The 24,562-nt window shown below is 40.7% G+C and overlaps 2 protein-coding genes across 2 annotated transcripts in view; one reads left to right on the top strand and one right to left on the bottom strand.

The window, feature by feature from the left end:
• LOC146678733 (anoctamin-5-like) overlaps positions 1-17,011 on the bottom strand; it is a 33,183-nt gene extending 16,172 nt beyond the window's left edge. Inside the window, exons 1-2 of the mRNA XM_085402709.1 lie at positions 16,701-17,011; positions 4,505-4,563 (exon numbers count right to left, since the gene is read on the bottom strand). Coding sequence (XP_085258835.1) covers positions 4,505-4,563; positions 16,701-16,767 — 126 coding nt within the window. The 5' untranslated portion in view covers positions 16,768-17,011. The remainder of the gene's footprint in view (positions 1-4,504; positions 4,564-16,700) is intronic.
• A 4,356-nt stretch (positions 17,012-21,367) lies between these two features.
• igdcc3 (immunoglobulin superfamily, DCC subclass, member 3) overlaps positions 21,368-24,562 on the top strand; it is a 69,154-nt gene continuing 65,959 nt past the window's right edge. Inside the window, exon 1 of the mRNA XM_085402708.1 lies at positions 21,368-21,663. Coding sequence (XP_085258834.1) covers positions 21,600-21,663 — 64 coding nt within the window. The 5' untranslated portion in view covers positions 21,368-21,599. The remainder of the gene's footprint in view (positions 21,664-24,562) is intronic.

Here is a 24,562-nt window from a genome sequence, read left to right as displayed (position 1 = left end):
ACATAAAAAGCACAGAGGAAATATACCCTCCTGAGTCACAAAGAAAAAAATATTTTGACATTAAGCTGAAATCATACTTAAAGATCATACAGATGACATAACACCTTGTGTCAAAATTTGGAGAAGGGGCTAAAATGACAACTTCAAAAGTCCATTATGGATAAGAAGTATTGTATATGATAGATGTTTGAAGGAAATAATCTTTCCATGGCAGCCTTGTTCCACTTTGTTTAAGAGAGTTCTCACTTTCCAGAGGGCTTTATTCTATTCTTTTTTTCTTTATCCAAACAATACTCAGGATTTTCTATGAATCTGTTGTGGTCAGTGCCATACTCTATGCTGTTGCATGCTGGGGCAGCAGGTTGAGGATCCTGGATGCCAACAGACCCAATAAACTCATCCGTAAAGCCTGTAATGTTGTAGGGGTGGAAATGAACTCTTTAAAGGTGGTGTCGGAGAGGTGGATGTTGTCCAAGATAAAGACAGTGCTTGACAATAGCTCACACCCACTCCATGAGTGGGTGTGAGGTCAGTCACAGGAGCACGTTCAGTGAGAGACTGAGATTATCCAAATGCATCGCTCAGAGACACAGGAAATCACTCCTGCCTGTGACTATCTCACTGTACAATCCTCCATCTAATGCACACGTGCGCACTGCAATCGTTGCACATCCTTAACATCACATCCTCTGCAGAGAAAATTACAAAGTCAATATAACAATGTGATCTATATATATTTAATTTTGTGTAATATACTGGGATATTTATTATTAGATGCATTATTATTTATTTATAACTTTGTTGTATAATATTTATTGATTATATTATTTGATTTAGTTTAGTTAGTTACTGTTCTTTACTGGGATTAATAAAGCATTCTGATTATGGTTTTCCCACTTATCAGAAACATCAAGATCATTTGTTACTCTGACAGCTTACTCTTGAAGCATCTGTCTCAGCTTATTGAATCGGCTATAACTAGGAGCTAGTAAATTCAGATCTTAGGTTATCTAAATCATGCTGAAACCAGAGCTGCTGAATAGAAAGTCGCGTCATCTCTGTTCACTCCAACTGGCCATTGTTTTACAGCAATGGTGGAGCACGGAGCTTTGCTAAATTTCCAAAAGTTAGCAAAACATGGTAGCCGTGCCATAATCATATAGCAGCAGAGAAGTTTGATATGCATTTTTCAAAGGTAAGAAGTTGAAAAACAAGTCTGTGTGTTATCAGTATACACTCTATTTTAGGACTATTTGAAGACTACATGACAAGAGGCAGTAAGTCCTGGTGTCCACTACGGAGGACAATGAAGTTTAGTTTTGGAAGTAGTAAGTAAGTTTTTGGAAGTGCAATTTTGATATCCTACTAACTCAAAGTTAAGACTCTCAAATTGAAGAAACAATTCTTATGCAATCGAATTATAATATCTGCAAAAAGTCCCCAAAACAAACAGTGTTACTTAACCTCTCTTGTGGCCATAAAATATGGAAGCTGAAATTTCCATCATTTTGAAATGAAGTCAGAGAAGTCATGCAGATTCCATAAATGCTGCTTGACAAAGTGATCGTAAACTCATGTCCCCAACATAGGAAAAAAATTAATTGCTGGGTCTGAGGATGATATATGCAGTTTAGACCACTGATTACAGAGACATCAACCCGTTCTGGCTCTTCAGCCGAAAAGCATTTTTAAAAAAACACTTTCTCTGACTAGAAACATTTAGAGGGCAACAATGATGACTGTAAAGAAACCAGATTTAACTGCAAAGCCTGAACGCTACACAATCAAAGCCTAACATTACACAAAAATAGCGGACGGTAGAGGAAAAATGTGTCGTGTCTGTATCGTTACTTAAATTTCAGTATTTGATTACCTGAATGCATTTAGAATTCTAACATTAAATACTTTTCCATTAATGTAGAAATTCATCTTTACTGTTTCCGTATATAAGAAACCTTTACGCTTAAATAAACAATAACCATTATTTTCAGCTACTCTAATTTCATCTATCATGCATCCATGCACGCACGATCATTAAACAAAAAAAGAAATTGAATGTATGTTAGTTTTCTCTGCATATAAAGGCAATCTGAGTTTGTACTATACATTAAATAATTTAGCTTGGGATCTCGAAATAATTGGTGCTGCATGGTAGGTAGCAAAACGAGATATTTGAGCTGATATTCAATAAAAATAGTGAGAAATAGCATGTCTTAACTCCACTTTGAGCTAGTTAGTGTGAACTGCCTGTATATATATTTTTAATGTTTATAGATAAAGTCTAAAAATAATGTTAATTAATTTAATGCCCAAAACACACTACATGGAAAACTTGAGTTTAAATGATGTCATTTTGTGGATTAGCTTTGTTGTTCTATTAGTATGTTTCACATTTATATGGCTTCATTTCTTATTATGATATTAAATCTTTGCTGCTTTTCCATTTTTGTTTATTTTAATCATTTTTGTCTGTCATTGATTGCATGACCCGTCTTGCAATGAAAGAATAACAAAATAAAAAAGGTAACATACATTTGAATTGAAATGTTTAAAAAAAACAAAACAGACTTTAAGAACTATATACTATTACAGTGACTTGACTAGGACTTGAAGTGCCATGTTGCCTGAGCAGTTTGCTGCACTCCACCCAGGGTTTTTTTTTTTTCTTTCTTATCAGACGCTGTCATTGACTAACAGACTTTCCTCTAAAGGAGTGTGACTCAGCTTCTTATATTCAGGGTGCAATTTGTGGGGAGAAAACCACAGAGGGTTTATTGTCTGAATCCTGTTAGTGTTTATTACTGCTGTCAGTTTCCCATTTATAACAACTAAACTAATTATAACTTCAGCTAAACAAGATCACACAACCACAGCCTTTAAAATAATATTACAACATTTTTCTGTGACATTATCTGTCTTATTATGGCTTTAAACACAGGTGACCCAGTCGAGACAAACTGTTTAACATCCCAGATTAAATCACATTTCCACTTATTGCTATTTAACCTCAGTTTTAAATGAAAAAATCTTAAATTTCAACTGCACAAAATGCTGCCAGTTTAAAAATAATGCAGCAATATTAGGCTTAGAAAACAGACTTTTTCTGCAATCCTGCAGAAAAAGTCTGTTTTCTGATTTTTAGAGTTAACATATATGCAAGTTATGTGTTTTACAGCATCCTGAACCATATGTGAATGACTCTCAGGTTAGGCTCGATCTTTTCACTCAGGAGTGTGGCTGCTATTCTTTATCGGCCCATCACAGTAGCGGCACCATTACTTTCAAAGCCAGCAAGCAGTGCACTTCATTTCTTCATAGACAGCGGCCTGTTGAGTGCAATTCAACGATTTTAAATACAGCATTGCAGAACTCATAGTTGTAGGAAATTCAGATGTTAACAATAGGGGATAATCAGTATTTTTCAAGTATTTTTTTCCACACGAAGTAGAAATATTTCTAGGATTTTCTTGTGAGTTTCCTGTTGATTTCTCCAGGTAATTTAGCTAACTCTGAAACAACAGTGCTTAGTGGTTTAATAAAAAAAAAAATAGAATAGAAGCACTCCAGATCATTCCCCTCCCCTACTTTGTGTCATACCTGTCACAGGATCACAGTGCTGAAAGTGAAAGACAGCATCTGATTTAAGTGTTGTTTGCACTGTGGATCATTTCAGATGCAGTGCTAAAAATCAGATGGGGCGGTAAAAATAATTTGGCAGAAGCAGGGACATATAGACCAGAGGCAGAGGAATACAGCTTGGTCAACTACACCCTGTTTGGACGGTTAATAAAACATCTTTTGACCTAATGAGAAAATTTTAAAAATATAGCGATTCAGTGTTCAATGGTTATGCACTGAAACCTCATGCACACATATCAGAAATATACCATCATTTGTATTATTAAGATACATAGTGCATCTGTGGAATGACCTCATTATGTCACTGAAAAACCAAAGAGACAGTTTATTTCAGTCTTGCTGAAATGAGCGGCACTCTGTGATAACATGGCTATCTTGTGACTCATCAGAGTCATCAATCAGAGGGGTGAGTCACCAAAGGGTCATCTAAGATTTTAAAATTACTCATACATACAGTGAACACTGACATAAACAATTTAGTTGACTACAAAGGAAATAACACACAGACAAAAGGCTGCTCAATTAACTGTTAATGGAAATCTTAATGGAAATAGATATTTTTATATATGCTTGTTTACATTTAGTAGGGAGATAGGAATCATCATGAAGTTAGCAACTAGCAGCGTTTCAATGCATCCAGTATGTATTGTATTAAACAAAGGAGGCATAGCACATTAACCAGTGCTTTGTGTGCACATCGGTTTACTTTTGAAAAATAGTTGCTCTGAGCTGACCAGCTCCTCTCATACAACTAGCAAAAAAGTGATAAACCTTTAACTGTCATTCCCAAAATGTCTTAATTTTTTTTAGCTAGCTAGATAGAAAGGGAATGTGTTGAAATGCTCACAGATACACCAGCACTCACTTCTGTATTTCCTGGCAGTGGTGCCCTTTCAGATAAAGAACCATTTCCGCTGCTTTCATCTGCAAAATAAATGAAGAAAAGAATAACATCAAGAGAATTATACAGCTGTACAGAAGAGTGCAGTAACAATGCTGTTCATGTTTTAGAATTCAGTCTTTGGTATGTAATAGCATAGTAATTATCTAGTTATTATCGTATTATTGTATTGTAATTGAACTGGTCTAAATACACTCCATCCATTCATCCATCCATTTGCTTCCAATCCAATTCAGGGTCACGGAGGTGGTGGAGCCTCCTCCAGCTGCCATAGGGTTAAAAGTGGCATACACCTTAGACAGGAGTTAACTTGACACACAACTCAGTGTGAGGAATATCTGCAGAGAAGCCACACAGGCACATGGAGAACATGCAAACTCCACACAGAACGGTCCCATGAACTCCAGACTTTCTTGCTCTGAGGTGCAACAAGATGCTAACTACTCCACCACTTTGCTGCCCAGTCGAATAAGTCGAATCATTAAATGATATATTTGTTCATGTCAGTAAATGGTTGTCTCACGTAGGACTTAGTGGTCTTTTTCATGTTAGTTTGTGTTGCTGAAGGATTAGCAGCACATAAACTCAAACATAGCCAATCTTAAACAGGTAACCCAGAGACGGGTACCTGGTTGAAGTGAATTAAGCTTAAAATGCACATACTTACAAATTTGCAGACTTTAAGCAAAAAACATGATTAATGAATTAAACATGATTGATTTTTCTAACTTCTCAAAAGCAATAGTTGCATATATATCATCTAAATTGACAGTAAGTAACTGTTAAACTAGTTCAAATAATTTGGACCGCAGGATAAATTAAAGCTCACTCATAACAAAAACATCCCTTTAAGAAGAATCAGCTGCCAAATTACTGTTATGGCTACAAATGCATAGTAGACAGCATCAATATAACAAGAGCCAATGAAAAAAAGACTACAGGAGGCAATATCAGGAGATACTGACTATCACCATGTTTGTAAGTACTGAGTTGAGAGAGATGAAAACACAAAGGCCACATTGCACATACACACTTATGCAATGGCTCGCCACATTCCAGCAGAGCCTCTCCGGCCCTGCGTGGCAGACTCTGGCAGAGGAAATGTGCTCATGTTGCACTGCTCTGCTAGCCGCCTGCTTCCCTATTATTCCTGGATGGTGGGAAAGCTGCACTTCCTGTGGGGGAGGCTGCATGACAAAAACATCAGTGAGAGGGAGGAGCTGGCCGTTGAGGTTGCTGTTGTATCAAAGGGTCCAGCCTCCTCCTAAAAGAAGCACACACGCAGCACACAAAGAACACAAAGCGCTTCAGTCTCCCTCAGCTTGCACTGGCAGAGACCTTTCGTTAAGCAGGAGGGTCTGACAGACAGCAGTGACAGCCAATAACAGCAGTACTTCACTGAGAGGCCTAAAGAGGCACTTGGAGTAAGAATATGGCATATCAGTTAGACTATAAGAATCCACAGGAAATATAAGTAGCATATTACACCGTCTTTCCAATTAACCCTGTGTGAGCTGCTTTTTTCCTCTCCTATCTTTTTTATCCCACTTGTTTTGGTCTAACTCCAACTGTGCCAAGCCGTCCACAGTTATCACAACCTGGCTTAGAGCAAACAAAGGCAAAAGGCCAGCAACTTCCACAGAGAGACAGACTGAAGGAAAACACAAAGTAGCGTTCCCTCTGTGAAACAGGGCAACAGACACACTTACTAGAACAGATGGCCATAAATGAGTCTTCACTGGAAATTACTACCACGTATTAAAATGAGACAGCTATTAATTTGGGCAAAACTGAATAAGTGAGAAGTGCCATGCGCCAGAGGCGGAGCCAGACATTTGAAACACCCGGGGCTTAGCCCAAAGAGTAGTATGCATGTGGGATTTTTTTTTTTTTTTTTGGGGGGGGGGGGGGTGTAGAAATGACTAAAAGATTAATAGGCTCTGTTCAAAAAAGAATGACTTCATATAGGGAAAAATATATATCACATGTGCAGGACACCTTAAACTAGTTTTTTAATTAAGCAGCAAGGCAGAACAAGGTCAGGGCTGTATCAAGACACGAGGACTAAACCCCAATTCAACCAGACCCAGAACTGATCCAGAATTAAAACAGGACTACAACAGTTCAAAATCAGGACTACTGAGGACTTAACCAAGACAGAACCAGAATCAGAACTAGATGATAGCACTAAAAATCATCATAGACCTGCACTACACTTATTTTTTAATTCTACCAAAGTCCACTATTTAGATTGAGAAAAGTTTATATAATTATTTAGCCTTGTTGTGCAAACAAGCCTGCAGAACTTAATAAATACAGAATTTGAAAAATAACAAACCTAAAAAGAAACACTAGGTACGAGATACATGAGGACCTATGATACGGTGATACTTTTGGTAAACAACCATTTGACTAACATGTGTGTCTCACCTGCTCTTGTTCATCTGTTCTGTCCTCGTTCTCCTCTCTCTCCCTCTTTGTGCTGACAATCATCAAATATACAGTTGAAACCAGATATTTACTCTTCAGATAAAAACACTTTTTTAATTGTAACATCAAATCAGACTAAATGTTTATTTTTTTAGATTGATAAATATAAAAACATATTTGTTAACTTTAAGAGTAAAGAGAGAAACTATCTGTATTTCTTAATTGCAAATGGCACCAAATTGTATTCAAACTTGAGCCACATTTATGGAGCTCCACAGTTCTTTTCCTGGTGTTTTGGTTGATATCTCTTGATTTTCCCATGTCAAAGAAACAGGCTCTGTGTTTTGCCTTATATGCATCCAAAGCTGTGCCACCAATTTACTCACATGGACTCTACTAACCTATCAGAAGCTTCTTCAGCTCAGAATGGAATCGTCTGGAGTTTTCTTATTAATTAACAATAAATTTAGTGTACATGTACTCCTAAATTTGATGAAAGTGATAAAAATAGCTCTGTCTCTCTTTATTCTGAAATTTAACTAATTCAAAATATATTTCAATATTTATCTAAAACAAAAATTTACTCTAAATTGATGTTGTACAGTAAAAATGTTTTATGTTTTCTCCCTAAAGTGTATGTAAATATCTGGTTACAAATGTGAATATCCTGCTGTGTACTGAAATCCCTCTTGTTTTGCATAGAAATATACTGAACAACATACAAAGCACAATATATAAAATAACATTTACCTGAGTTTTTTCTTTGAAAGAACCCTCGAATGTCCATTCTTATGTTTCAGTACATAACTGAAACCGATTTAGTCAGGGAGGGTAAGAACTGAAAATATGAAATAAACACACGTAAGCTAAGACTCTCTAAAAAAATAGCATTTGTTCGGCTTTTCATTTTGCCATTTGTTGATTCACTTGAAGAGCAAGTAACGTAATATTGGTCAAGTGATCAGTTTCATATCAATCTTTCGTGATGCACCGTCATATTTACATTATTTGTACGGTACGAATGATTTGCTTTGGTACCTGGTCAAACTTAAGCTCTCCTTAGTATGGCTGGCTCCGTCTCTCCAACAGCGCACTCACGGGCAGCAGCTGCCCCGCCCCCTCGCTCAGTCGCTTAGTGCCTGAGCTTGGATCATACCAATATCAGGGGGGGATTCACGCACAGTCGTAAATTCCCACAGTGTGCACTATGTGCTTCGAATATTGTGTGTACTTTTTGTTTTATACAGTTGTCAGCCAGGCATCTAACTATGAAAAAATTACACTCCAAAATACCCCGGGCTTCTGACAAAACAACCCGGGCTTAAGCCCCGTAAGCCACCCCCACGCTCCGCCCCTGCCATGCGCTCTTTTAACTACCCACTTTCCACCCATTTAACCCAATTACACGTCTCCTGCGATCTATTTACAGGAGCTGAGATACTCTCTCGTCAGCATGATTGTCAAAAAACATGTTACTAACTTCGTGGGAAATGAACAGTGGCATTTTGAACCATCTCCAAAACAAATGAGAGCACCATTGCTGAGTATTGACCCTGATATAGCCAAACAGCATTTCAAAACCTGTTGCATGACTGAGATGCAGTTGAGAGATGTGCTTTTAGTGATTCCAGTTCATAAAAAGTTGTGCATACCTCATGCCCATAGGTCCTGCCCTGTAAGACACACCACAAGGCCAAAACTGGAAGTAGATCAGTGCAAACTCATCCAGGAGGTAGTGACTTTATACATGTGCGATGCAGCCAAGAACAGAATCAACTAATCTCTTTTCCTAAATGAGTTGATTCTATCCAGAGACATGATGCTGTACTGATGTTCAGACGGAGCAGAGGAAGGCGAGAGATTCACATGTAGCCGAAGCAGAGGCATCTGCTGGTGTTATGAGCTGTAAACAGAACAAGGTTGTAGCAGATGTATGCACTGAGCTTTCAGAGCTTTATCATAAGAACAATCGAAAAACTATTTTCGCATCTTTACTTTCTGCATCATTGGAATTTGAATCGTGTTAGGAAATAACAATCATTAAGATCTTTAAGATAAAGTCTATCTGTGTTGTGCGAAAGTCTTGAGCCACCCCTCATTCTTGTAATAGTGGGCTTCAGCAATAGTTCTTCAGACCTTCCAAAGGTCTCTCAAAGTTTTCTTTTGTCATTAGCTGTTTTTTCACTTATTTTCAGTCTACTCTTTACAAATCCCCACTTTCAGAGGAACATTTGTTTTATTGTATAAGCCACTTAAAACTGACCTAATCATCGTTCAACAATAAAAAAAAAAATCACCAACTCAAGAGATGAACCTGACACAGGACCTGGGAGATGCACCCACTGATCCATCTAATGTTTGCTGAAGCCACATCAGAAATATCAATAAGCCATTTCTAACGAACAGGAACCAGGAAAGGAGGCTGAGGTATGCCAAATTACACAAGGAATGGACTAAATGAATCCAATTTTCAGACCTTTGGTTTGATACAACATCTGTATCTGTAAAACACAGTGGAGGCGCCGTCCTGGTTTGGCGCTGCGTTCCAGACAAATATCTCCCCTCAATTACTGCTTCACATCAAACTTATTCCGTCAGCAAGATTAAGAACAGTGAGGAGTGACCAGCATCAGAGTTGGAAAATCTCCATTACTCTAAATAATTAAAGAAATCAGAAATCAATTCACATTACATGAGTGGAAGAGAAGAGGAGACCTTGTGCCAGGATACCGGTTCCCTAAAGACAGCACTGATCTTGCAGAATAGAAAGAAAAGAAAGCAGGGGCTATAACACTTCTGTCACTGCTATCGTCTAACAATAATCTATCTTTATCCAGACAATCTAATGATATGAAAATACAGACAAGCCCGTGCTGCCTTTCTATTTACAGTAAACTGACAAAACTTGATTCTGTGCTCGCTCCACTCTTTGCAGGCAGGCAGCCTGCTCGAAGGATATGTGTTCATGAAGATATATGCAAAGCTGGACTAAGGTACAACCAAAGTAGTCAAATGTACCTCTGCACAATCACAATCATTTCTGCTACAGGACTGCCTGTTACAGAAAAGGTGTCTCTAATTTCTGCAGCTTTGGGGACACATGCAGCCCCCAGATGAGACGCACACATAGCTTCACTTTTTGTGTGACGCTGTAAGGCTAGCAGCCTCATCACACTGAGTCACCGAAACAAAGATTATGAAAGTCAACCTGCATTTCTCAATCTGAAACAGCATCCTGGGTTTAGTGTTTATCTAACATGAGGATGTGAAAGTTTACATCACCTACCCACTCAGTCACCCACTCATGTGTACGTTAGCCACATGAATGGCTAATGTACACCCCCTTACTGCTTCCCTAGGAATTAAGAGGAAGAATAGCAGGCAGGTGCTGGTAATCAAATACACTTGATTTAAAGATCACTGTAAGTGTGAACACCTCTATTAAAGCAGACGTTTGGGCAATTTGGAGGTCTAGGTGTGTGTTATTATCACAATACACACAATATGTGTTATTACATATTACCAAGAGGGACATCAATAATAGAAAAACAATTGCTGCTCATTAATTTGGATAGGATTATAAGGCTATTTCCACACCGTCTGAAGTTCATCCTTCTACAGTGGGAAACATTATCCACAAGTGAAAAACACAAGACAGCTTCCATTCTTCCCAAGAACACATTCTAGCAAATTCATCTCAATGCGATGCTCAAAAAAGAGTTGAATCTCAGACTTTAAAAGACTTAGGTTTGCAAAGTTACATTTGAACAAACCACAAGACTTCTGGAACCAAAGTGGAAATGCTTGGTCATAATTCACAGCACCGCGTTTGGCAGAAACCACACACAACATGACACAAACACCTCATTCCCACTGTGAACGCCTCTGTATACCAAAGAATTCTGGAGTCAAATGAAAGGTCATCTGTCCAAAAGCTAAACTTAACCATGCAACAGGACAATGACTCGAAGAACAGCATTCTCCAAAATGATATCAGAGTCTGATAAAGTCACTTCAACTTATTGCTCTCAAGGACGGTTAAACAATTTAATCACTCGTGGGGTGAACATAGATTTTCACAAACCTGCATGGAGTCCTGTGACTGCGCTTACATTTTACTTCAGTGCTTGTGCTTTATTTGCATTTCTGTGCCACCACATTTGAGAGGAACACACTGTATTTCATTTTTACTTTGAACTATAAGAATGCATTCAAAGTATGATTGTGTTACTCCCTGTAATAATGAAGGCATACTTTACAGGCTAACATACCACAGGCTAAGAATAAGCTACTGCAGAAGGACTGATGGCTACCTAAAGAAAAAGCTAGCTGTAGTAGCTATCCTTCTTTACTCAGCAAAAGACTATCTGAAGCCAAATGAGTTTTTTTTTCTTCTTCTTATGTCAGACTTATGTTTGAATATGGTAGTCCCTAATTTCTCGGTGATTAGTGGACCTTTTTGGGTAATGTTATCAAAGGTTGCTCATTCTTGATGCTGTAGTGGAAGCACTGAGGCAAAGTATTCAGGCAGAAGCTTGTTAGAGCTTCAACATATCTCTCCTGGGCCCACAGAGTCCACAGGCTGTGCTACATACCGCATTTGTGAGTAAAATTATACATGCAGGAGTTTTTCTGCTTTTATAGTACTAGCAAAACTTTGCTATAAAAAGTTATACATGTTGCTTATGATATAAATCATCAAATAGCCTAGCCACAAGTTGAAATACCATGGGCACATATCTTAATTCAGCGTCTGGGTGCATGCACCAGTACAAATAGTACAAATTTGACACAGTACACAGCACATTAAGCTACCAGACGGCAGACACTTAAGCAAATGGCTACAATATGAAAGCTGAGATAGCAGACAGAGAGGCATTTGATTCTGATCAGCAAACAAACAGGAAAGCCGTAACAAATTTACATAAATGGAGCATACGCAGTGACATTAAACATGATGACGGCACGCGATGGAGGGTGCGAAGAGAAATAGCAGAGATTACAATGACGCGAGGACGGACAGACAGGCGTCACATAAAGCCTCTGATCTGCCCATACCTGGGTGGAGATTAATCCTGAATGCAGTCAACACAGCAGGAACATCTTTAAGGGACAGACAGACAGTGGTTAGGAGGTGGAATTAAACTGTAGATCAGGACAACACAAAGGTTAAATATTGAGCCATCAGACTTTCACTTACACAAGCATTAAAAGAACAGCATAAAAGTACAACAGAGAGTCCTATCACTGCTGGAAATCAGACCACAGCTTTTATATGTTGCAGATCATCGAGACCACTGATGAAAAGCACTCGCTGTGTTTTTGTACCTTTGATTCAGTATCAAGCAAATCGTTTTTACTATGACTCAAGCAACATGCGTGGGCGCCTATGGTTCAGAAGAGGCCCCGCTAACAACTCTCGTGTAGCTCTTCAGTGTGCCTGGCACAGAGCTAGAATGTCCTGCTTGCTGTACTGAAACAGGCGTTCTATATTTTACTCGATTAAGAGCTCTTCAGAGTGTCGTTCGACCTTCCACTTTGACAAATGGAAAACACAGCACTGGTTTATTATGACAGCATAATCCTTTCTCAAGAGAAGTAATACAAACATATCACAGACTGCTCTACAACTTCTCTCTATTCATGAGTTTAATAATACCAGATGGGGCATGAGGGCTCAATTGCAAATCGATGTATATGAAATATTAATGCGATGAACAATACTGTAGTCTAAATAGGGGTTCCCACTCAAAGTCATCCAATATGCAGGATCACGCGAACCACAAGTGAGTCTTGATGAGAGCATCAGGCAAGTATGTCAGGTTTTTACAAAAAGAACTGAATTAAATTTTAAAATTTGATGCAAAAACGCAAATAAGAACTTTTAATCTTGCAAGCACGGTGCACACCCTGTTTCAGTCAAACCACAACATCCTGAGCTCAAACCCAGGGCCTCTGTCTTCTAGGACGAGGCATCCTCAAAGTCTGCCACTCAACATTTCCTGTCAATACAGCTGACTATATTCAAAATGCATCCAGATTAATATAAATGTTGTTTGAAAACATTGAATACGTGAGGCTTTAAACATATACAAGGGAACACTACTGATAAAGTGGGTTGTTTTTTAATGGTGTCTTATTTTTAGAAAGCATTGTTTGAAATGTTGACAGTTGTGTTTTCACATTTGTATCATGCTCATGTTGTTGCCAAGAACACAAGTTTCCTTTCTTATCATCAGGAAATTGTTGATACTTTCCTGACAATTACCAGAAAGCTTGAACAGTGCCAGCTGAAGAGGTCATATGCAGAGCAGAAGTCATAATTCATCGCGTTAAACAGACACAACATAACACGCCTGGACTTCAACACTTGACGTGTCTGACGGGCTTTTAAGGAAGAGATGTTTGACGAAATTTTTTGAAAGGATGACTGGACGAGACAGATTAGGGCACAAAAGTAGCTTCCTTGCGTCTATGATATGAAGGCCTTGGGCGTTTTGTTTGCCCAATAAGTAGATTAACAACATTAACCAATGAGAGACGGCACAACAGTGAGTCAGGTTCCTGCATCCAAAGCTGCCCTGTAAAGAGCACCCATATAGACTGGTGACATATTAAAGGAAAAACTCCTACACTCCTACAGTAAGGATGTTGGTGAGGGGGAATGGTTTGCTGCTTTGAGTGCCCTTATCACCTAAGAAAAGAATCAATATGGAGGTGTTACCTTTTGCCCTGATAAAACACGTCTATCCTGGTGGGACTGGCACGATGGGTCACTGAATCTTTTGATCAGTATGAAAATGACACGAATCATTTGCTACTGAACTTTCCCTCACAAGATCTCCACCCAGTCGGTGATGGTGGTGACAGATAGTGCATTCCTCTACAGTCATCAAAGCACCAAATCAGGGGCGTATCTTCTGGAAAAACGATATTCCAAGTTTTCATCAGAGTCCCAGCGACTTTTCAGAGGTGTTTTCACATGTGAGCTTTGGGCAAATTTTGCAAAAATTGAGTCAGGATAGATGTTGTTGTTCTTTCTCAAACAAAACACAACAGGAAACACTTCCCTTCAGCTGTTTTCGCGCTACTGCACATGCTCTGTGTGGTTTAGGCGAGGGAGCTCCCTGCATGCCGGAGGCGGCACAGACGACGCCCATTCACTAGCTGTAAATGCAACGAATTCTAAACAGCGCTGTTCACACATCAGCACAGCGTAACATCAAGCATCCTTTGCACTTGGGAACTGACATTTAAAGAGTGTCTAATGCCTGATCCAGCTGATATCAGCCTTCTCACGTGCACCTCTGTCAGGCAGTGGCTAGAGACGTTCAGGGAAGTCTGAAAGTGTGAAAACAACTTTTGAAAATCCGCTAAAACTATTCTGGCATCGTGCGATGGCCCGACACCTTACTAAGACACATGATGGGTTTTTTATTTGTCACTTGTCTCTACAAAAACGTACCAAAAGGTGAAAGCCCAGAGGAAAAAAAGAGGCATATGCCACCTATGATTAAAAATTTATAGAGCAAAAAATGTATTTCATGCCCAAAACAAAAGGTCTGTACTCTGAAAATAGTTCTGGCAGCACAATAAGACCTCATCTAGTCTTACTGTGGTTGTGGTGAGAGGACGTCTTGCTTGCCTGCCATGTGTTATTCTGTTCTGTTTGCCTCCTCAAAGGGAGTAATTTAATTACAAGGCCTGTTTCCATAGCAACTCTTTGGCTCTGCTTCACCTCTGACTGGCAGATGACTTCATCAGCTGGACTGCGGATTGAGATCACCTTAAAAGGAGGCAAATCCCGATATAAATGAGTAATTAATAACTATTGAGGGCACTTAAAAGTGGAGTCATTAAGATTTTTTCCCTGACTGTGAACTGGCCAAGAAAAAGATTTACTGACAGAGGGTGACAACAAGCAGCAGGTTGATTTTAGAAAACCATCCACCAAACGGTATACGCTGTCCATGGACATCTGGTGTTTATCCAGCAGCAGAATGTCATGTACGATTATAAATCAGTGTTTGGGCAGCTGTGAACAAGGTAACACATACAGACACACACACTGAAGTGAGGACTGAATCCTTCCTCTCCTTTGTTTCCCCTTTCACTTGTGGCTGAAAGTCTGGCCTGATAAGAGCCCGAACAAAGCCTCTGTAGAACAGCAGTCTTTTAATCTACTGCTCACTCTAAATAAACAGCCACGTGTCCTTATAAACAACCCTCTAATACACACAGCGGAGGATATGCAAATACAAACAGGGAAAGGTGTAATTGAGGCATCGTAATCTTAACTCAGACATGGTTTGATTGAATGAAAATGCTGGAAAATGTGTTCTATAAACGTTTTGTTTTTCTCTTCTCATAATGGTCTTGTTGTGATGCAGTGGTCTGTTAGGCAGAGGTAAGCAGGCTCACAAATTAAAAGGCCCGGCTGCTCTTGTCACAAAAGCAACAGAGGTTTCCAGTGAACCTAATTCATCTTGTCCTCCAGCAGGTCAGCAGATATCAGCACATGCCATGCTCTTACTGCAACTTGAGTATACTTGTATTTTTCCTGTTATGGATTTGTGTTTCTTTTGGAAACCAGAGCGTCTCCTGACTTATGCAAAATCTTGCTGGATGCCTCCAGACGTCTGTGGCTCAGTTTTAGAAATGCTGAAAAGTTTCCCACTGCACACGTGCAGAGTTTCAAATGTCAGCGAGAGGACAGCATAAAAATGAAGATTTAGTGTTTGTGAGGCAAAGACATGGGTTATTCAGACTGGGATGGACTGACACATAGTGCTCAAAACATTAAAAGTGTCATTAACTCATAGATCTGCTACTTTAGATACTGGAGTGAAAGCAAGTCATTTAATTCATTCATTCATTAGTAAGATTCATTCAGGACACAAGTCCTGTGCAGCAATGTCATACAATCCTCTCAGGACTAAAACGACCGCAGAACCAAACCATTAGGTTTCACAGTGCTCCATCAACTTAACTGACTTTCTAATGTCCACGTAGAAGCAACAAATCACGGTAAGCCGACATAATTCAACCAAATTCACGTCTGAAAGCATTCCTGTGGTGGCACATTGTTCAGACTGTGAACCTCCAGAGAGGTGACTTCATGTGACTATAGGCGAAGAGTCAGTAAAGCCTGACTATCTCACAGGGGGCTAGTCCCATTAGATAAGGTGACACATGTTAGGCTTGACAGATAGCAAAAAGTATGTTTACTCACATGCTTTACAGCATGGATCAATTTGTCTTCTTCTCTAATTTAATTCGTTAAAAAATGCCTGAGATGCTTCTAGGATAGTTTACTACAGTGTACACTGAGATATTGTGCGCTAAAAATAAATATGCAGTCTGGCTCAGTTTGGGAAACAGACTATGTGTGTGACCTCAGTGTCACCCTGAAGTTGTAAGGGACTTGGCTGTATCAAAGCAGTAGACAAGAAGAACAAACAGCATGTGTGTTTTGGTCATGGGATCTCTGGTGCAACCCAGCATCACTAACTGGGCTGTATACAAGCACAAGCCGAGTAACCAAATTACAGCCACATGTAGAAATGGTTTTGCCACGTAAGACTAAACAACTAGAGGACATATAAATATTCACCCTTCACTGCTGAATTGCGAGTTTACAATGAACCTCGGATTACTGTAACTTGTAGAGCGTCGCTCTGCCACAGCAGCTGCCACATTTAGAAATAAAACCGTGCATTTATGCGGTTACCTGCAGCCCTGGCGCTCTGCAGCTCGATCAGAGTCTCATCCTTCGCCTTACCACTTATTCGTCTCATAGCGGCTAGCGCTGTTATTATAACGGCTTCACCTTCTCGGGAAAGTGGGTAAGGCGGTGAGGATGCCGCTGTCTCCTCTCGGTGTCTGTGAAGACCAGCACTGGGTGATCACACACTGAAATCAGCGAAGAGATCCAGGTCAAGGGAGGGTAGATGGATCATATTTACACTATAATCGATTTTCACTGAAACGGTCCCAACACGGCTCCTGAGTGCTAACCGAGGAGACCAGGCATAAAGGGGAGTGGCTCTGATTTTTTTTTTCTGTTTTTTTACGTCGGCAAAACTGGGTGTATGTGTGTGTGCAAAAGAGAGAGAGAGATCGTGTAGGAAAAATTTGTCATGTGGCGAGGCTGTTTTTGAGAAATAGCACCATCTTGTGGTCATTTTGTAGTACTGAAGATCGATATATATATATATATATATATATATATATATATATATATATATATATATATATATATATATATATATATATATATATATATATGTATGTATGTATAGGTGTTGATCCAGGCCATCAACACGTATGCCCTGTCCGTGATCAGGTACCCTGCTGGGGTAATAGGCTGGCCAAAGGAGGAGATAGAAGCCACTGACATAAAGACAAGAAAGCTCCTTACCATGCATGGAAGGTTTCACCCCAAGTCCAGCACCCTGAGGCTGTACGCTAAGCGGAAGGAAGAGGGCCGGGGACTGGTGAGTGTCAGCACCATGGTCCAGGATGAGACAACGAACATCCAAGAATACATTGGGAAGATGGCCCCAACTGACCGAGTGCTCAGTGAATACCTCAGGCAGCAGAAACCCAAAAAAGAGGAGGGAGACGAGGAACCATCATGGAAGGACAGGCCCCTGCACGGTATGTACCACCGGCAGATAGAGGAGGTGGCTGATATCCAGAAATCCTACCAGTGGCTGGACAAAGCTGGACTGAAAGACAGCACAGAGGCACTAATCATGGCAGCACAAGAACAAGCTCTGAGCACAAGATCCATAGAGGCTGGGGTCTATCACACCAGGCAAGACCCCAGGTGCAGGCTGTGTAAAGATGCCCCTGAGACAATCCAGCACATAACAGCAGGGTGCAAGATGCTAGCAGGCAGGGCATACATGGAACGCCATAACCAAGTGGCCGGCATAGTGTACAGGAACATCTGTGCCGAGTATAACCTGGAAGTCCCGAGGTCAAAATGGGAGATGCCCCCAAGGGTGGTGGAGAATGACCGAGCTAAGATCCTGTGGGACTTCCAGATACAGACGGACAAAATGGTGGTGGCTAACCAACCGGACATAGTGGTGGTAGACAAACAGAAGAAGACGGCCGTAGTGATCGATGTAGCGGTTCCGAATGACAGCAATATCAGGAAGAAGGAACACGAGAAGCTGGAGAAATACCAAGGGCTCAGAGAAGAGCGCGAGAGGATGTGGAGGGTGAAGGTAACGGTGGTCCCCGTGGTAATCAGAGCACTAGGTGCGGTGACTCCCAAGCTAGGCGAGTGGCTCCAGCAGATCCCGGGAATAACAGATCTCTGTCCAGAAGAGCGCAGTCCTGGGAACAGCTAAGATACTGCGCAGGACCCTCAAGCTCCCAGGCCTCTGGTAGAAGACCTGAGCTTGAAGGATAGACTGCCTGCAGGGGTGAGCGGGGGATATTTTATATCTATATCTATATATGTGGAGAGAGAGAGAGAAAACTGTGAGTTATGCGAAGCGATATAGTGGAATCCACAAATAAAATATTTAACTGGAAATGAGCAGAAAAAAATGACTCTATCTTAAAGACCAGAGGAATATTCTCATTCATTTTCTCCCACCAGTTCCTGACCACAACAAATGCAAAAACTAAAGATGCTAAAGATGATTTTCAGTAGCTGACGAGGATGTTTTAGTACTCGTAGACCACTTCTTTACATTAACTGAGCACTCAAGCACTTTCTACTCTACACATCTTTCACTCATTCACACACATTAGTACAAGCTTTTTGCTTTGCCTAATTGTTTTTTTTTTGCTGAGACCTTGCTGATGCTTACATCTGATAAACTGCTCTCAACCCTTGTTGCTATTTCGCAGCACACACAAGGTCTCTGTCTGCTTGACAGAAAAGGCCTCCTCCTCCCTCCACAAGCCAATGCTATAGCCACCAAACTCTGGGTAAAACACACACACACACACACACACACACACACACACACACACACACACACACACACACACACACACACACACACACACACACACACACTGATAGAAGCATCTGAGGACACTTGGGAACAGGGGCGTAATTTCCAGGGTGGTTAGGGAGGTTATGACCCCCCCAATAATCAGACCCAACCAATATAACCCCCTCAATAAAGTTATGAATTATCTTGCATAAATAGGTATAAATAAGTTGATTTTCTTTACTCATTTCAGGTATTACCAGGAAAATAGTTCCATGTTTAATCATCTGGGAATTTACCCAGATTTATTTATTTATTTAGACAGAGATATTACTTGGGAAGCAGCATCTTACCCAAGGATACTTTCTACATGCAGACTGTAAGAACTGGGGACTGAACTAGCTCTGCCCAATGAACCACAGCCATACATAGTTTTAGACACACAGATACCTAGTGTTCAAACCTTCTGTTTGCGAGGGGCAGCCAATAACAGCAGGGTTGGCTTAAAGCTAACTTTGCTCCTTAACCCTTTCACGCATAGTGGTCACTACAGTGGACAGCTATTCAAAGGCTGTTTTCTTGTATTTGTGTCAGTGTTGATGGTATACTTGCACATAAACCACTACACCGGACACTGATGTGTCACGCCATACCCTGCCACCCACTGGTCGTTTAATGTTACTAGAGATGTATGTCGTGTTTCATTGTAATTATTGCTATTTAACCCTGTCATGCATGAAGTATGCCAACCTCAATAGGGATTTCATCTTTAGGCATGAAAAGATGAATTAAAGTACTTAAGAGAAAAATCCTGATTGAAGTTGTCATAATCCATGCATGAAAGGGTTAAAGGAGGAGGACCTAAAACAGCTATTTTAAATAAATTCAATGAATTTTCTCTGGCTGATATTTGTCCTTTGAGTTCTGGACATCCTGTGGCAACGCAGCCGTCTACCAGCTTCCTTCTGCAGACGAGCTTTATGGAGATGCTGACATCAGTTTCCAGCAGGACTTGGCACCTGCCCACGCTGCCAAAAGTACCAAAACCTGGCTCAATGATCATGGGATTGTTGTGCTTCATTGGTCAGAAAACTCACCTGACCTGAACTCCAAAGAGAATCTATGGGGCATTGCCAAGAGAAAGATGAGAGACATGAGACTGAACAATGGAGAAGAGCTGAAGGCCACTATTGAAGCATCCTGGCTTACATAACACCTCAGTGGCATAGGGCATATATACTATGCCGCACTGAGGCAGTAATTCATGTGACCCAAACCAAGTACCGAGTACATATGCATGATTACTTTTCAGAGGTCCGACATTTCTCTATTTAAAATCTTTGTTTTATTGTTTTCGTGTAATATTCTGATTTTCTGAGCTTTTGAATTGGGGGTTTTCACAAGTTGTAAGCCATGGCCAACAAAATTATAACAAATAAAGGCTTGAAATATCTCAGTCCAGTACAGCACCTTTGGGATGTGGTAGGATTCACATCATGGATGTACAGCCCAACAAATGTGCAGCAACTGTGTGATGCTGTCATGTCAACATGGACCAGAATTTCCTGCAACTTGCAGAATCGATCTGAAGACCATCCCGGTACTAGCAGGCTGCACCTAATGAAGTCATCACTGAGTGTGGTTTTTTAAACATGTGACACGTGTTAGTCCAGTAAATAACGGAGCGCATGGCTGACACAGATAAGGTGTACACAGATTCATAAATACCGCCACTAGGAGGAGCTCGTCTACAGCTAAACAGCTGAGCTTTGTCGTAACCTTGTGCTCGGAAGCCCTCCCTTATTTATCATATCAGGTTTACTTGTGCTGAACCATCAGCTTTAAATAAAACACATACAGCCAACCTGACACAGTTACACCATTTTGGTTTCATTGTCCTCGTAGAACTGAAGCTGAAAACAAACCCAAACCAGCGCAAACTGACGAACAATTAAAGACACAGATGTCATGTGTTCAGTTTGGAACCAGATGGTTGCTATTTTTTATTTCATACAATAAAAATCATTCATTGTCACAGTCTGTTAATTTATTTATTAATTTACTGATATCTGAGGCTTGTTACGTCATATTTCCCGTATGAAAATCGATATAATCTCAATTAATTATTCTTTTTTATTATTGGGATAATGACTGATTGCTGTAATTAGGAGCAGTCATCTGTACTGATACAAGGTTGGCTTTGTTTTCCTGACATGCAGAAATCATGCCGCTTGTGCAGGTTTCTCGTGCACTGAGAGCAAAACAGTCAGCAGTCGGCTCTTTTGTTTGAGACCAGATTCAGTGTGTGTGTGTGTGTGTGTGTGTGTGTGTGTGTGTGTGTGTGTGTGTGTGTGTGTGTGTGTGAGAGAGAGAGAGAGAGAGAGAGAGAGGGAGGGAGGGGGGGTTGAGGCAGTTTTTAGGATACAGCAGAGTGAGTGAGGAGGCTAGAGAGAGAGAGCGGGATGCTGACAGACTGCTGATAGATGGTTAAAAATGGCGAAATCTCGTTCGACCCCTGCGACCCACCACCTCAATGTAGCACTGTAGGTCGGAACATGTAGTATCTGAAGCTGGACGTCTGCGCTCCTTTCGCTCTTTTTTTTTCTTTGACCCGTGTTTGTTCATCTCACGTTGTTCTCTGCGAGTGCTGGAATATCTTCCGTGTTTAAATGGCACCCACAAGGCGCCGCCGCCTTCTGTGCTTTTTGGGAATACTCCTGAACGCTTTAATCGGTAAGTGGCATTATCTTATAGCGTAGTATGCAGCAGAGTATAACAGCGTGACAGAGGAGGACAGCCTCTCTCAGCTCGGTGCTTACAGCAAGCAGCGAGCCTGTTAGTGACCAGTAACCCTGAACTTGGCCCCTCTCCGGTGTCTGTTTGTATTCTGGGCAGTAAGAGCCGGAGTGAGCGCCCTTGTGTCTCGTGCACCGCGGAATGCCTGTGTGCACTTTGCCGACATGTGCACCAACACCTGGAGTGTGCTTAAAGTTGTACTCTGTGCTTTCTGCAGCGCTTGTACTGTAAGTGTTTTTACGCACAGATGCTTCGGAGCACTCAGATGTCCAGGTAGCTCCACGATACGAGGCATCCCACCCAAGTTTGCTGTAGTCCCCCAATAATGAGGGTCGATATCTCATTTGCACGTATTTTGATCCACATTAGATTAAAGTTAAGGGTGAACTATGATTGCCTACACAGAGAAAGTCTTGCCAACAGGAGCCAACAGTGTGCAGGTTAGAAGGGCTTAACTCACAGCTAACTTGTAAAAAGTGACTATGCGCCTCTCATAAATAGTTTCATTTAATATCAGGGGACTTTTTCAAAGCAGATGGAGGTCTTGACTGTCCAGTCCTCAGAGCACACCACCCTGCGACTGGGTGAGGTGACAGTGGTTATTGCTCTCAGAATAGATTAAACGACTGTAGTTATTGCCTGCTGGGGAGAATATTTGTACAGATTAAATGTCAAGACTGTCTCTCTCTTTCTTTTCAAATTTTCTTTCACATCCCTTTGTTCAATATGACAGACAGTTTCTCTCTCGCTCTATGTGGGGCCCCCTTAATTCAAAGGCAAGAGAGAGTATTGAGTATTTGCAAAGCATACCACACAGGGACCCACAAAGGCCCCACTGGAATCATAAAGGCCTGTACACAGTGGTTCATAACATGTTCAGCGAGAGGGCTGGGAACAAAAACGTCAGAAACAGAGCTCTGTGATGGATGAAGCTCCAATCTTCCCATCACATTAAGGAAATGAAGCGCTTTCAAGTGCCTGGCCGCCGCAGAGATTAGATTCAGTTTAGATAAAGGCACTTTTTATGATATTTTAGGCAGTTTTGATAACACAGAGAAAAGAATTCAGACCAAAGCTGGCCTTAGATCTCATGGGGACTGAAGAAGTCTGAGAGCCAGGAAGAGTTCAGAGCATCACTCTGAAGATCTCACGATTAAAAAAAAGTTCAGTTTATCAGAGGGTTAATTATTTGCTTTGAATGGACGGCTCTGAGGTGGCTTGTGAGTTTCGAGCTTCAGAGAAAAACGAGAGCATCAAAAATCCAAACTGATTTGCATTTTAATTCAAAATGATTTGGTTAATCTGAGGGAAGATTGCGCAGTTCACCGGCAACAGATGAGTAATGGAGAGAGCTGAACTGTGCAACTACTTTCTTTTCACCTCATGGGCTACTTCTTAGCATTATTACCATAACTAAACAGCTCCAAGCTTCTATTATAATGGGTAAATATCAGTTGAAGCAGCACGCTCTTTAATGCGATGGAGCATAAAGGTAGCTAGAAAACCAGAGTATTGATTAATAATATATCAAGCTGAAGCCTATAGGAGGGAAATTTAGCATCAGTCCTGCACATATAGTCTTCCCCCAGGAAAAGAAATAAATATTGGTTTGTTTGTTTGTTTGTTTGTTTTTAGCCAGACATTAGAGGCTTTATAACCAGCAAAGGAATTGAAGTTGTTCATTTTAATGGTTTTATTCATGCTCACAACTCTCGTTTGTTTCATCTGCACTTACGCACTCAATCATACTTAAAGTTTCAAGTTTTTGGTGTTTTTTTAAAAGTCTATTTTTATTTAATTCTTGACACTCACAAGATAGTGCCGCCGCAGTTTTTCCATCTACAGTTCATATATATATATGTGTGTGTGTGTGTGTGTGTGTGTGTGTGTGTGTGTGTGTGTGTGTGTGTGTGTGTGTACTTGTGAAGTGTGGGAAGCATTTCAATCAAGCCATGCATTGAAAATAAACCCCATCTTTGAGTTAATGCAGTATTTAGAGTCACACTTAACACGCACATAATGACAGAGTGAGAAGAGAACGCAGGTAACTACTGATAAAACTGCTTTAGTCAACCTTACTTTTCCTTTAATGTCATATTTAACTTGAATCTCTAAGACTATATCACAGATCGTAGTTTTTCAACAAGGCCTTTTGTAAGTAATTCTAATCTAGTTGATTAAGTTTAGTTAAGTATAATGTCTGGACTTGGACTACACCCATTATTATTGTGCTATCATGTGATATGATATCAGTAACTTTGTATCCTCACTTTGCTTGTGGTGTGTCCTGAGCTTACTTAGCTCTGTCAGTGGCGCTTGTGTCTGCTAGCTCTGATCTGTCTGTGAGTCACTGGGTGTCATCTTCACTCTACTATTGCAGCAATAAATCTTAGTGCCAGCCCGCCACACTTATCTGTCAATAGTAAGCAAGCCAAAGCATGAGTTGCACTTAGCTGACGGTCGTCTCTAGTCTTACCCGCTAATCCCCTGCGCTAGTGCCTGTTTTCTGGGCATGAAAAGAGCATAAAATTGTGTGAATGTGTGTCTGTCTCCTCGTCAAGGCACGAAGAGCCAAGCCTGAAGACCCTGATGCCCGCAAACGTGTTTCTGTGGCTAGGCCACTGGTTTTGCCACTAATTTGTACAGCTGTGATTTCCTCTCCCTCTGCACACCCCTGGATGCTCGGCATTCACAGATGACCTTAACCTAAAGCACACAGAGCGCAAAATCCGGCTCTCCCCTCCTTCTGTTGTCCTCCTTCTGCCTGTGCATTATTGGATCTATCTGTCTTATAATCTGCTGCTGTGGTGAAAATTATTTTCCCTGACCTTTCTCA

Source organism: Rhamphochromis longiceps, linkage group LG1, assembly GCF_057381845.1.
Source record: "Rhamphochromis longiceps isolate RC_006_pf linkage group LG1, R_longiceps_female_GT1.1, whole genome shotgun sequence".
Lineage (NCBI taxonomy): Eukaryota > Metazoa > Chordata > Actinopteri > Cichliformes > Cichlidae > Rhamphochromis > Rhamphochromis longiceps.
This window is presented reverse-complemented; position numbering and strand designations above follow the sequence as displayed.